General features: G+C 34.2%; 1 protein-coding gene across 1 annotated transcript in view; it reads left to right on the top strand.

The window, feature by feature from the left end:
* The window catches only part of hth (Meis homeobox homothorax), a gene marked incomplete in the record, with an annotated part of 832122 nt that overhangs the window by 214014 nt on the left and 603931 nt on the right, over nt 1-14177 (top strand). The window contains 1 exon segment of the mRNA XM_081729908.1: nt 11656-11688. Within this exon segment, the coding sequence (XP_081586034.1) occupies nt 11656-11688 (33 nt within the window).

Genomic DNA, 14177 nt, shown 5'->3' with positions numbered 1-14177 from the left:
ACACTTCTTGATGACTAGATTTTTCATTGGTTTTCATTGATTCACAGCGGCTAGTGTTTCTAATTTGTGACCAGCGTGCGGTGGTAAACACAAAATTTTAATTTTATGCTTCTTGTAACATTCCATTGATTCAAATAGCCTCGTTATTTGCTTTTACGAATAAGGAAATAACGGAATCGCAGATGTAAAGGACAAGGTGGTGAAATGGCGTCCAAAGTATACAAACGTTATACCTTGCACATATACAAACGCGTTAGTAAATATATGCATTTACACAGCTTTGGCACATTATTGGCTGTATACATAATATAATTTCAAGCTAAAAAAAATAGATGTTGGAAAACACTTTGCTAAGAAAATATTTACATTCCTGGCAACTGTTGAATAAATTGAGAATTGAAAAAAAAAAAAAAAAAAACTTCAACCATTTATACAAAACGGAACAGCAGTTTATGGGGCTGCTGCTTACAGTAAATACGTGGTAAAAGTGCCTTTTCTTATTTTAGACTCAAAGAATCTCGGTCTTCCCTACAAATCGCTGGCTAAATAGAAGGCATGACCTTCTACAGACCATCTATCTTTAGGGAATGTGGTCTTTAAAAAAAAAAGAAAGAAAAAAAACAGTGAGTACCCATATACACTGCTGCCCACTATAAGCTCGTAGCCCTAGTACCGAACCTACTATCCTGGACATAAGTCATGTGTCCTGTACTAGTGAATTACCGTATCTTTCTTCCAAAATTAAAATAAAACAAATGTTCTCATGTGATACTTAGGATTTTGCTTAATTTTGGATATTTTGAGACATGTAGGAAGAAAACCGTAATAATGTTTCCCAAGAGGTAAAAATAAAAGTCTGATAACACTTAAAAGAGGTCAAAGAAAGGCAGAGAAACAATTGAATAACAAAAAGCACGAGGTCGTAGATGGCCAAGCAAGACTCCCGATTACAAGCCATTACCTTCAAGAATTAGACCCTTGTTCGTCGTCGTTGAAATTGCCCCCTGGCGAGGAGCAGTGAAATCCTCCTTGGGTTTTCCGTTACGGAAGCTCCGAAAGACTTGGCAAAAAGGGGTTGGATGCCTCTCTCTCTCTCTCTCCATTTCCTTCTCCGTCGGAAGGAGAATTTCTGTTGCCTCGTGCGTGTGTCGTCTCCCGTTTTACAAGCTATTTGGAGTCAATAAAATGATAATGCTCAATAAAGAGTGAAAGGGTCTCTGTATGTGTGTGTGTGAGTGAGAAAGCCCCTGAAGGCGAAGAAAGAAAGTAGGGAATGCTCGCTGTTGCTAGAAAAGCCATTGCTTGCAAACTGATTCTTATAAGGGTAACAGTGTCTATCTCCCTTCTAATGCTCCAGAAAGCCCTGGTGCTGAATCCAAATGACTCCAAAGGACACCACGTAACACATCACGTATCAAATTCAAAAAACATTTGGCTTGTATATATTTGTGTAGCAGAGAATATGGCATTCACTTCAGAAAAAAAAGAGAACTCTTTGAAGGAAAAGTATAAAAAACAATTTTGGCTTTATTTTGGATAAATTTTATTTCAATTTAAGGAGATTATGAGAGTCCAAATTAAAAATTAACAAATTTTACACGAGTATATTTCTCAAATATATACAAAATACTCGTATATTAATACATTGGTCTTGAAGTATTCCCTTCTGAATTTTTCGTATTAAAAAGAGTTTTAATTGCTCTCCCTTTCGTTGTTCTTATTTTTTTAAAAATATTACCAAATGCTATAATAATGATAATGAGAAAATAATTTCTTAGCATAATTTTGAAATACAATCTTTGTTGTTGCGCAATTAAAGCATATGACGTATTAAATTTCATGTTTGTTGACAAGGAAAAAGATTCTCTACAATTCTAACAATTTCAGTAATTAAAGTGCTAGACAACTGCACCGAGAAATTTTTCCAGTTCTCCTGTCACATTTATACTGAAATCATTTACCAATTCCTGATTATTCTGTCACATTTGTACTAGAATCATTAACCATTTTCCAGTTTTCCTGTCACATTTGTACTGAAATCATTAACCAATTCCTAATTGTCCTGTCACATTTATACTGAAATCATTTACCAATTCCTGATTGTCCTGTCACATTTATACTAGAATCATTAACCATTTTCCAGTTTTCCTGTCACATTTATACTGAAATCATTAACCAATTCCTAATTGTCCTGTCACATTTGTACTAGAATCATTAACCAATTTCCAGTTTCCTGTCACGTTAATGCTGGAATCATTAACCAATTTCCAGAGTACAGGTGAAGTGTAAAATTAAATTTTCATGCTACATCAATCATTTCCCTGTTAAACAAGTTTAGTGTTATTGAAAGAGTACTAATATATGACGAGTTAAGAAGTTTTTTGGGGGAGGTGTCCAGACCCGGTGGACCTCCTACGTGGGCCCGAGTAATTCCAAGGACATTGTTATCCATTAGAAATTGACATTATTGAGATTGAACCAGGAACCCTTGACGCAAATTGTCTGCGCTTCTTCCTCTAGGATCCAAACTGCATGCATATTGTACTATATAAATTTACTACGTAACTATTTGTGAAAGGTGACTCGTTTTCTCGTTATGATATGAAATAGTATCTATTCGTAGTTGCAATGTAAACTTTCCACGTGGTACCAGTCAAATTGTGGAGATGAAGAATAAAAAAGAAAAAAAGAAAGAAGAAAACGAAACAAAAAGAAATTATAGTTCATTAAAATTTGTCGTGATTTTCGTTTTCCGTTTATATCGTAAAAGTAGTCATGTTTTGGACATAATAAGGATTTATCAGGATATAATTTCCCAGAATTATAAAAGTGCAAATAACGCTTTTGTATATGTATATATATAAAAGAAAGGAACTCAAGTGTTTCTCTAAACGTGAAGGATTTATATCTTTCTTTTATTATTCATCCTTAAGTTTTTTGTGTAGGTGTAACAATAAATTTTATCCCTGTATAATAACCTTTAGTCTGTGAACATCCATCAGTAACTAAATGTTGCATAGGAGCTGTGCAAGCTTACTGTTCTTGAATATTGCTGAGTGCTAATAAGCATTAGCTTTAAATGTATATATTTTATTATAAGAATGGGAAGACCACCAAATGTATATAGACAGCCTTGTACTCGTAAAAGTAGTTCGTGACAATACCATGTTCCTTAAGGGGTTGTTATCTTGTCAACTCGCTTTTTTTCTTCTTTCTCCTTATTTAAGAAAAAAAACTTAAGAATGAGTTCGTGTGTTCTTAAGGCTTAGCAAAGCGTGTAAAACAAATTATCAGTATCCGTTTCTCTTTGCATAGTAATCATATCAAAGTGTTCTGGTCGGCGTGTCGTTAGAAAAGATAGGTTTAGTCTTATGTATTTACTAAATGAATACCAGATCTTTTGTGGTGGAATGGAAGAAATATCCGCAAACAAATATTTCAGCGACAACGTTAAAATTATTGTGTTTGGGTTTCGTGAAACGGCGGACCCTTTCCATAAGAATAGGTTCTTTTTATACTTCTTAGCAGGATTGTTAAATGTTAAATTTTGTGACCAAGCAAACGTGATGGATTGGTAGCATAGAGGAATTTTTGAGTTACTCATTAAAACGCCTAGATTTTTTGCTAAACTGACGTCTTTGTATGTAACATAGCATGTGACATAAAACAAAAATGAGACATACTAATACGTGATGATTCACACACCTAATGAAAAATGCATTGATAGAGAGAGACGATTTTTTGGTGACACGCAAAAACGCGAAATGTATCAGTTTTGTACGAAAATGTTGTGTACCTAAAATATATATTTTTTCACTATTTGTTAGGTCATATAACGCTCGCGATTAAACGCGAAATTCTGGCGAATTAGCGAAATTTGCAACAAGTCTCGATATTCCACGAAATTTACGCAAAAGTGACAATTTTTCGACTTTTTTTTTTTTTTTTTTTTAACGATTTATTCATTATCCATGTTTGGCAGTTACTAGCAATTTGATGAAAATTCCCATTTTTGAGAAAACAGACCACCCATGAATTTTTGAAATTTTACATGCAATTACAAAATGAGCTCCGAATGGTATCTACTGATGAAGTGGATAGTGTGGAAGGTATGTTATATGAGCATTCAGAAATCGCCGGAAAGTGTCTCCAACATATGTAATGTACATATCATTTGCGAATGTTGATGTGGAGGGGGCTCTCTCTTCTTACAATGACATACCGACAAGAGAACAAATTTAACACTAGAAAACATTGAAACAATGCTTACGTGATTTTTGCATAAGTAAACTGTGAACATAGTTATTTTTTTCTATTAATGTTCTGTGTGTGTTTCTTTTCCTTTAAATGATACTTTTATTCAGTGAGAAAGCTTAGGATTATTGTTTAAAAAAAACAAAAAAACTCAAATATTGTTTAATATAGTAATGCATGAGCTCATGTCATAATGATTGATGAATGGAAATTAAGGTAAAATGAAAGGTAATTAATTGTAATTGCTAGAGGAAAATAGTGTTCGTACATTGAATTTTTATTCACCAATTTGATCCCGCTTTACGCATATTTTTATAACGAAATTATAAATTCTTATTTACCACAAAATCATGTATATGAATTGATACATTTCCAGTAAACACAAATATTTCACTGCATTCTTAGGTATTTTTGTTTTTTGTGAAATGTTTTAATTACATGATAGAGTACTGATCTGACGGGCCTGAAAATTTTGGAATTAACCTAAAGTTTCTTTTGAGTCTTGGAATCTAAATTTGGGAAAAGCCTCCAATTTAACCAGAATGCTCAGAATTTTGAAGTAATGTAACTAATATAATCTCAATAGCTAATTTTCTTATGGAAATTTGTTTTTCTAATTTTTCTATTTTTCCTTTTCAATATATCAGTGCACATTTAGATTTTTAAAGATTACTACAGATTTTTTACAACTGGCTTCTGGTAGGGAATGTACTCTATTTTGCTTTAAAAATAATTAAAGCATAAAATCCCTTGAAAATGTGCATTTTAAACAATGTATATGCATTGATTTTTTAATGTTTTACAGTAACTTAAAGGAATACACTATTATTTACTTGGACGTGTGAATAGATATACGTACCTTCTAATTGATAAAATTAGTTTATACTTGTGTGAAACAAAATAAAAAATACAATTTACTATGTAATAAACACTCTAGACGCACTGATTAATAGGACAAATAGACTGGAAAATCTGGTATTTGCCAATAAACTTTTAGTAGACACCGTGTTTATACCATGTGTTCATGGAAGCATCCTAAACAGTTGAAAAAAAAAAAAAAAGGAAAGGAAACTTTGAAATAAATAATAATAGAAATAATAATAATAATATAAGAGAAGGATGCTGCTGCAATCCTCGTAAATCTGTGACTTTTACAAGCATAAAATGAGATATAAATGTCTTAGCTAATATGTGACATGATAAACGACTCTTGATAATAAACGAATTTCTCGTGAGTCTTTGCATATAATTCTTCTTCTTCTTCTTTTTTAAGTGTTGTTGTTGTTTCTGCGCTTTTGTTTATATATTTTTCGTTCAAAATTCTGTTTTTCTTACATTACGACAGAATTGAAACCTAATGAAGAGCTAGCGAATTTTTGGTTTTGTGTCGACTAAAGGAGAGCTTTTATTATCTATATATATAAAAGAGAACGTACAATTCTTTGTCCGCTCATCACGCTAATACGGCTGAACCAATTTCTTTCATTTTTGGGGGGTTATTAGGATTTGGACCCTAGATGGTTTTTATCATATCACTTTAATTTTTAATTACCAGTGTCTTGAGATAATTGACCATTCAAGTGTCCATAACGTACAAATCCTTTGTTATTAGTTCATCATAGGTAAAAATAAACGTATTTATATGCAACCCGCATGACCGTGTCACTCGGCGGGTTAACATAAATGACAGGCGATATACAGCGGAAAATAGCTTGAATCTTCTGTTTAAAATTTTTTAATTGATTTGCTTATTTTTACAGACACTTTTACAATATGCCAGCACCGGGATGACCGCAGCGAAGCGGGGCGGGTTAACATAAATGACAGGCGATATAATGTTAAGATTTACTGCAATCTTCTATGGTTTTTATCATATCACTTGAAAGCGAAAAAGTAAAAATTATCTAAGTAACAAAGTTTATTGCGTTCCGGGGTGACCGCAGCGAAGCGGGGTGAACGCTGTCATATCACTTGAAAGCGAAAAAGTAAAAATTATCTAAGTAACAAAGTTTATTGCGTTCCGGGGTGACCGCAGCGAAGCGGGGTGAACGCTGCTAGTTTGTATTTAAAATACAGTATTCGCTAGACGATCCACCTAGTATTTTTGATTAAGAATACTATTGTTATTGTTATTATTATTATTATTTAAATAATTAAAACACAAACAGTGCACTGTAAAAGCAGGGGAAATAGAAAGAATTTTTTACTTGTGAAAAACTGAAAAATGTGTGACACGTATATATGTCTACCTTCGTATAAGAGTCATTCATTGTGGTATATCTTTCTGTTTCATATGTTATTACGTGTGTTAAGTATCAGTAAATGGAACTTTATAGCGTGTTGAAGCCTCTAAAAAGGTTTCAGCGGGCTTCCAAAGTTATTTGCGCTGTTTGTTCGACTTTATGAACCAATATTCTGTGTCTCGCTGCGAATGTGCTTCCAAAAGTTTTGGTTCACTTTCTCTCCCCTCATACCTTCTGCATCATCTTCTCCTCCCCCACAAACCCCCTCTCATTTTACTACATTTGAGTTGGTATATAATAGTTTTGTAAATAATGACGTAGTTAGGATAGCTTTAAAAGAAAAACATGTTATGAACGTGGAAATTATGCTCAGTATTCTGTCTGTTCGTACAAACCAACAAAAAAGGTCTTTTTTGCAGTAGGGTTCAGAAGTCTCCAAAGTTACAAATCTGAAAAAAGTGTTTGCTTTGGAGGTAAAAACGTTGACAACACAACAAAATAGAACGCGAAAATAAAAATTCGTGCGAAAAACACAGATAAAATATTGAGTGAAAGTGTAGTGCAATAAAATTAAAAAAAAAAACGAATAGAAAGAGAAATATGGCAGGCCAAAGAAAGGTGTCAATCATTATAACACAAAACTGAATATATTATTTTTAGCAGAAGACTGGGCTGTTGCTTAGATTCAGGGGCGCATCCACGCGGGGTTCGTCGGATACGGACCCCCCTCCCGAAACTTCCTAACTCAACATACATTTGAACATTTTCTGAATAAAACTATACTTGTTTACCAGAGGAATGACGTGTAACATGAAGATTTGATTTTACACTTCATCTGTACTCTTTTCTTTTATAAAAACAATCTAGCTCTATAATTTTTTTCCCTGAAAACATAGGTGAAAGCACTTTACAATTACTCAACGTCTTTTTTGATGCAGAATAATACCCGTTCAATACTACATAAACGTGGTGGCTTGTACTATTGAATCCCCTCTCCAATAAAAATTTCTGCTTGCGCGCCTGCTGAGACCGTATTTCCAATAGTTATTGTTCGTTACTAATTGGTTCAGTTGAAGTTAACGTCCTTTTCAGGAGCGGAATTATACGAGGTTTGGATCTTGTTTTACATTGGATCCGAACCATGTTACATGTATTCGTCAAATGCAACATGGGTTGTTGAAACTGTGCAAAATATTAAAGTTGGTTTAAAGGGACAAGTTTTGTCGATAGATGGCACTACAGTCTTCGTATCTCTCCCATGTATTTTTTTATCTTTCACGAAAATTCACTATTTCTCTTACAAATTTCATCTTACAGACTTCAAATTTTTAGAAAGGGAACTTCATAATCTATCGAAGGCAATAATCCGTGCCGATTTTTTATTTAGAATTTCCCTCATTGTTGAAATGGCTTGATTCTTCAAATGGATATCCAAATCTTTAACAATGAAACTGTTTCAGCAAAACTTGTCCCTTTACACTAACCTTAATCCCATTCTTTTAAGTGGACGTGTCTTTTTTTTTTTTTTTTACACTGAAAATAGTTCGAATGAATTTTCTTTAATAAAGATCACGCAGTGAGACTTATAAAATTGTCTTCTTAGCTTTTTTTTAAAAGAATAATTTTCATTTCGATTTAAATGGTGGAAAAATTCCTGTGCACGAGCTTACACGTCTAGAATGGTCTGAAACAAGGAGATGTGTTGTTGCCATTATTATTCAACTTTGTCCTGGAATTCACTATAATGAAAATCAAATATAGCAATCAGGGCCTCGAGTGAATGGTATTCACCTGGTTATGGCGTATGCTGATGATGTAAATATAAATAGAAGATGATAGGAGAATAGTAGAGAGAAATACAGATGTCTTTATTAAGCACTTGCAGGGGTATGGACTTAACCCCTTTCTGCATGATTTTTTATAGCGAAAAAAATTAATCAGTATTGGAAATCCACATATGAGAAGGAACTTGAAAAATGAATTAAAACTTGAATTTTAGATTTTTCACTTAATTCCGAAATAAGTAAGTGCCATATATGACACACTTACAACTCACAAAGAACATGCCAGATGACACCAAAATCTCTTATTCATACACGTCAATCTCTCACACAGCAGACAAAACAGTCATTTGGTGCCTTTGATAAATCACAAAAAAGCTAAAGTGAAAAAAGGGTAAGGGGTTAATAGTAAATGCAGAAAAATGCCGGGATCACAGTGCTGCAGATTATCGATGCGTAAAAATATCAAATAATTCTTTCGACGAAGTGGATACTTTTAAATATCTAGGATCAATATTAACAAATCACAACCCATATCCACGAAAAAATTAAATTTCAACTGAAAGCAGGGAATGCGTCTTATTATTCAGATCAAAATCTTTTGTCGTCGCGGAATGGGAACCTTAAAATATATTGTATAATCGTTCCTCTTGTTTCCTATGATTGCGAGACATGGTCGCTTTCTCTGAAGGTAGAAAGTAGACTGAAAATATTTGAGAATAAAATCCTCAGACGAATATTCGGACCCAAGAGGAACACGGATGGTGGAAACTTCATAACGAGGAACTTCATAATTTATATGATTTACGTAACATTGTTAGGGTCATCAAGTCTAAGATGCTCAGGTGGGCAGGTCATGTAGCCAGAATGGAAGAAAGTAGGAACGCTTTCAAAGTCTTAACTGGAAGACCAATCGGAAAACGACTATTAGGAAGACCTAGGCACAGATGGGAGGACAATATTAAAAATGGATCTCGCAGAAATAGGAATACAAAATAGAAACTGGATCCAGTTGGTTAAGGAGAGAATTCAAGGCAGAGCTTTTGTGAACGCGGCATTGAATCTCCAAGCACCATAGGCCATAGAGTTGGTTAGTGTAAATACGCATCCTAAAGAAGGGAGAGAAGGGGGAAGTCCAAATGTACATCGGAAGTGTTTTCTGCAAACCTATTCTCACGGTGCTAAGAATGGGCAATTCTTCCTTCTATACTTAGAGGTAACTGTAAGGAGACGTTGTTGGCTAATACATAGTTTTTTTAAAGCTTTTTTTCTATAAATTGTTACTGAAATTGAACATTTTTTAAAACATAATAAATTAGACAGCAATAGATGTTTGTAAAAAATGTATAATTGTTGTTTGTAGTCCATTCCACATAATTTACGTAAAATAAACAAGTGGTCGGAGGGCCCAGTGCACATATATTCATAAGTTGTTACATATCGTATATCAATTTAAAATTTCTAGTTTATAGATATGTGTAATATATTTATGTGAGTATATATATATATATATATATATATATATATATATATATATGTGTGTGTGTGTGTGTGTGTCTGTGAGAGAGTTTGTGTTGCTTAAAAAAAAAAACTTTTATCACTGTTTTACAACAGCAAAAATGCCTACAAGTGTGATAAATTTGTGCGTGAGCTCGTACAGTATGTATGTGTATGTTGGGGTGGGAGGGAGAGTATGGGGGGAAACGTGTAATGATTGCTAGTAAATGAGTGAAAAACATAAAATAATGGCCATATTCCATCACACCGCGTTACGGTGCCATGTCTCTGTTGTGTGCTGATTGGGCCATGATGAATTTCAAGCGTGGAGGGGATCATTCTCTCTCTCTCCCTTGCGTGCCTTTAGTCAGCCCCCATTCATTTAGTAATAACTAGAGTGTTTTTGTGTGTTTCTAGTCACCCACACTAGAAAAGCGAGAGAGAAAAAAATATATTTGTGGTGGTCAAGAGATGGGAAGTAGAAAAATGAATGCAAAATGGGTAGGAAAAAAATATATCCTGTCCCACTAATGATACTAAGTACTACTTGTGCGTTTTTAAAAACAGGGACTACTGACTGTAAATCAAGTACTATGTGGTATACAGTTGATGCGCCTGCTAAATTACTAGCATTTCATCACTCCCTCTCCTCCCAAAACATCCTAGACTACGGACAACCAGAAGAAGTGAGTTAGTAACAAGTCGGAATAAAAAACTGTGATAGGTGTCTGTGTCCTCTGACTAATGTCACTTTTATCTCTAATAGATATTTGTCCTAGCAACTTGGTTATGTCCCTTTTCGTGGAGAGGTAGAGGATTAAACAGATAAATTATCCTTAGCAATTAGTGGTAAGGTACAATTTTGTTGATGCAGTTAAGGCACGGCAAGTTTTCAGGATATCAAATGGCAAGTCCCTGTGTACACACACACACACAAACACCTCTATGGAACACTGGCGCAGATCCGTGGGGAATGAGGGGTATATATCCTCCCAATCTTGGAACTGTGGGGGACTGTCCTCCCAATAATCCATTTTTTTTTTCGGAGAAATGTAATGATTTGTGTCCGACTGCCATAAAGGAAAGTGAGATGAAATTGATGTCTTTTGTTGTAGAATATACAACAGGTTCACCTCAGAAATCAGATTCATCTACCGCAATATGAATCTCATCTCACCCCTGAAATCTGCCCGCCCCCAATGTTGAAGACAGCGCTGTTCCCCTGATCCTCTACAGCATTCTTTTTCAACTTCATAAATATTTTGAACATCGCTTAAAAAATATGGCAATTGTCTTACTCGTCCCCCAATGTTGAAGACAGATTTGCGCGGATCTATTATTTGGAAGGTTATCTAAAAGTGTTAAACTTACAAAATAATACAGTAAACCTTTCTCTTAACGGAATCTGTATTCAGTGTGGTATTTTAAGTGTTTAAAATAATGTAATTTAATATGAAGCAGAAGCTTATATACACCCTGCTAGTCCGTTAAAGAAAGGTTTTACTGTAGTAACATGTAGCGGCCTCACAAACATGTAGCCAACTTACCGCGTTTTACGTGACCCACTGGTGGTACGCGAGACGCTGTTGTTGGTACATACGACTTATGATAGTATTAATTAATAATATGCTTTGGTGGAATACGACGGTGGGAAAAGTTGAGAAACCCTGGTATGTACTATTCCTTCTAAAACAGTGTACTATGTCTGTAATATACCATGGTATGAACACATTACAAGATTTATTACCAATGTTTTAAGGCAATAAAGAATAATTTTATATTAATACTACAGTAGACATAAGTGACAGAGAGTGTATGTACTATTGGAGATAATACATGTGTATGTTATATCTCTTTTTCCATGCTTCCCCATTGGATAGAAGTCAAGCAGAGAAGATCTTGATTTTTACACGGTATGGTCCATCATTTCTTATTGGTTGATTGTTGTAATAGATTTTTTTTTTTTTTTTTTGCTTTTGATTACATTTCTAAGAACTTTACTCTTTGTGTGTTCCAATAGATTATTTTTTGTACACGATATGGTGCAGGAATACCTGGGCGCCAATAATACAAGGATTATGAGACCCATGCTCCCTTCTAGCTTTCGATTATGTCATAAGTAGATATGCCAGTGAATATTGCTATACATACAATAGAAAAGCTATCTGATTATCTGAGTAGTTGATTTAAGATGGAAAAGACAGTACGTCACAATTATATTTATTATTTTGTCTGAAGATAGGATGTATGTAGATTGCTATTAATACTTTGGCATCAACTCCATTTTCAGTATATTACTTTAATCTTTTAATACATTACTTTTTTTCGTGTGTTTCAGTCAAGAACCTCAAATACATGCAAAGGTTTCCCGGATATCACACTAGCAACTAGTGAGAGAATTTTTAAGTATTTTTGTAATCAACGGAATATGGGAAGTCAGCGATACTATTCAAGTGAAAATATGAGGCTTGAGTATTGTTAGAAAGGAGGAATAATGTTGTAGATATATGATAGAAGACATATTAAAGGGTTAAAGCAAAACGCCAACGCCTGATAGGGCTACTGCCCATCCGACAGAAGTGTTATGTGGGTTGACAGAGCTTGCAGGATATGCGGCGTGTTCAGCATATAAATGAAGTACGAAATGTAACTATATTGTATGTTAAACAGCAGCTAATTGTAAGATTTTTGTGGTAGGAGAAACAGAAAAGGCTTCACTAGTAAATGAACTTAAATCTTTCGTTTAATGTTCCATAGGCTAACGATGAATTATAATGCAACTTTATGGAAGACTGGGTAACATTAAATTGTGAAAGGAACCTGTGGAGCTGAGAAAATCAGTGACGTATACAGAATGTATATAAGGAAAGATTCAAGCACCCAATCTTGTATCGTTTCAGGACATGCATGTCTTTTATATACCCATCTTAAATATGGTAAATATTTATTTATCCAAAATATATTGTTGAAGGGAGCTTAAAGCCCAAAAACCCTTCCCTTGCGTACGGCACTGGAGAAAATCCACGATATTAGTATTATACTGCGGAAGAATACAAATCAGCGACTGGCCTTCTTATTTCCAAAATTAATTATTAATTTTAATTTATTAATAATAATTAATCATTAATTTTCAATATGAAATGGGCTAATACAAAACTTATTTACCTAAGTAGAGAATTAGAAGACGAAGCAGTTCGATTTCCTTATAATATTGGGACAAATCCTATCTTATTAAATATTCATACTTTTGCAGATGATACCCATCACTCCTTCAGTCACCACCATGTGCTTATTGAGTGATCTAGCATTCTCGTTCCCATCGAAGGATTATTATAACGGATCTATACTAATATAATTCCATTTGTTACATCATGAGTGCTGTCCCGATCCCCCTTTCTCCTACTCCTAGCGGTTCCACATAATTGTCAATTTGCGTTCTATTATGTGTGGCTACTAAGGGCATTGTCTTTGCGACTATTCATGCCGTAATGTCTCGCACACATACTTCTATACATTGAGATGGTTCACGTGCATTAGACACGTGCGACTAAGCAACACAGCAGTGAATATATATATTATACAATAACAAAGCTTTCTAACTAAAGCTAGAGCAGTAGGTTTAAAATGAAAAAAAGTGATAAATATGTTGGCCAGCTATAGTAGGTATTTTATTTTAAAATCTTAGGGTGTGATTGATGTCCACTACGTAGATTGCTGATGTCCAATGATTATATCATGGTACGAACTTCGGTTTCAGTGTGATTGTCTTTAAACTCGTTTCGGTAAATGTTCCCATAATATCCTTTGATTTCAGTGCTCAAGTATTATGGAAACACATTGGAATAAATATAACGCCTGGGAGATATACAACCCTTCCATCATCAATGTGTGTCGGGTTGCCTAATTTTGTAGGCTGTATAGCATGTACAGTAGCCAAGTATTAATGAAACACATTCGAATAAATGTAATACCTGGGAGATACACCGGTGTATACAACCCATCCAATAGTATCACATGCCGGGTTGCCTTAATTTAAGGATACTCAATCTGTACAGCACTGGCAAAAGTTTGTATTGCAATGTTTTTTTTTTTTTTTTGTAAAAAAAATTCTATTTAGTATTACTGAAGTGTTATGTATTGTAGAGACCTCCTTGGCTGTAGATAGTTATGAGATCATGTAACAGGATAATTAATAAATTAAATTAAATATTTCGTTTAATACTTCGTGGTTATATCCTATAGGATAACGAAGTTCATAATACAATGAGGATAGATAAACGTTGTGAAAGACTTGGTGGATTTAAAATAGTGAAAGAGAAAAGAATTTATTGTATACTACAAGCTCATATGACCTGGATCATGGGAGGGATACTTCGCTCCAGTTGAGTTACCTGATACGAGT

The sequence above is a fragment of the Thermobia domestica genome, chromosome 11 (genome assembly GCF_964235325.1).
Source record: "Thermobia domestica chromosome 11, izTheDome1.hap1.1, whole genome shotgun sequence".
Taxonomy (NCBI): Eukaryota; Metazoa; Arthropoda; class Insecta; order Zygentoma; family Lepismatidae; genus Thermobia; species Thermobia domestica.
The sequence above is the reverse complement of the archived record's forward strand: the minus strand, read 5'-3'. Positions and strand labels throughout refer to the sequence as shown.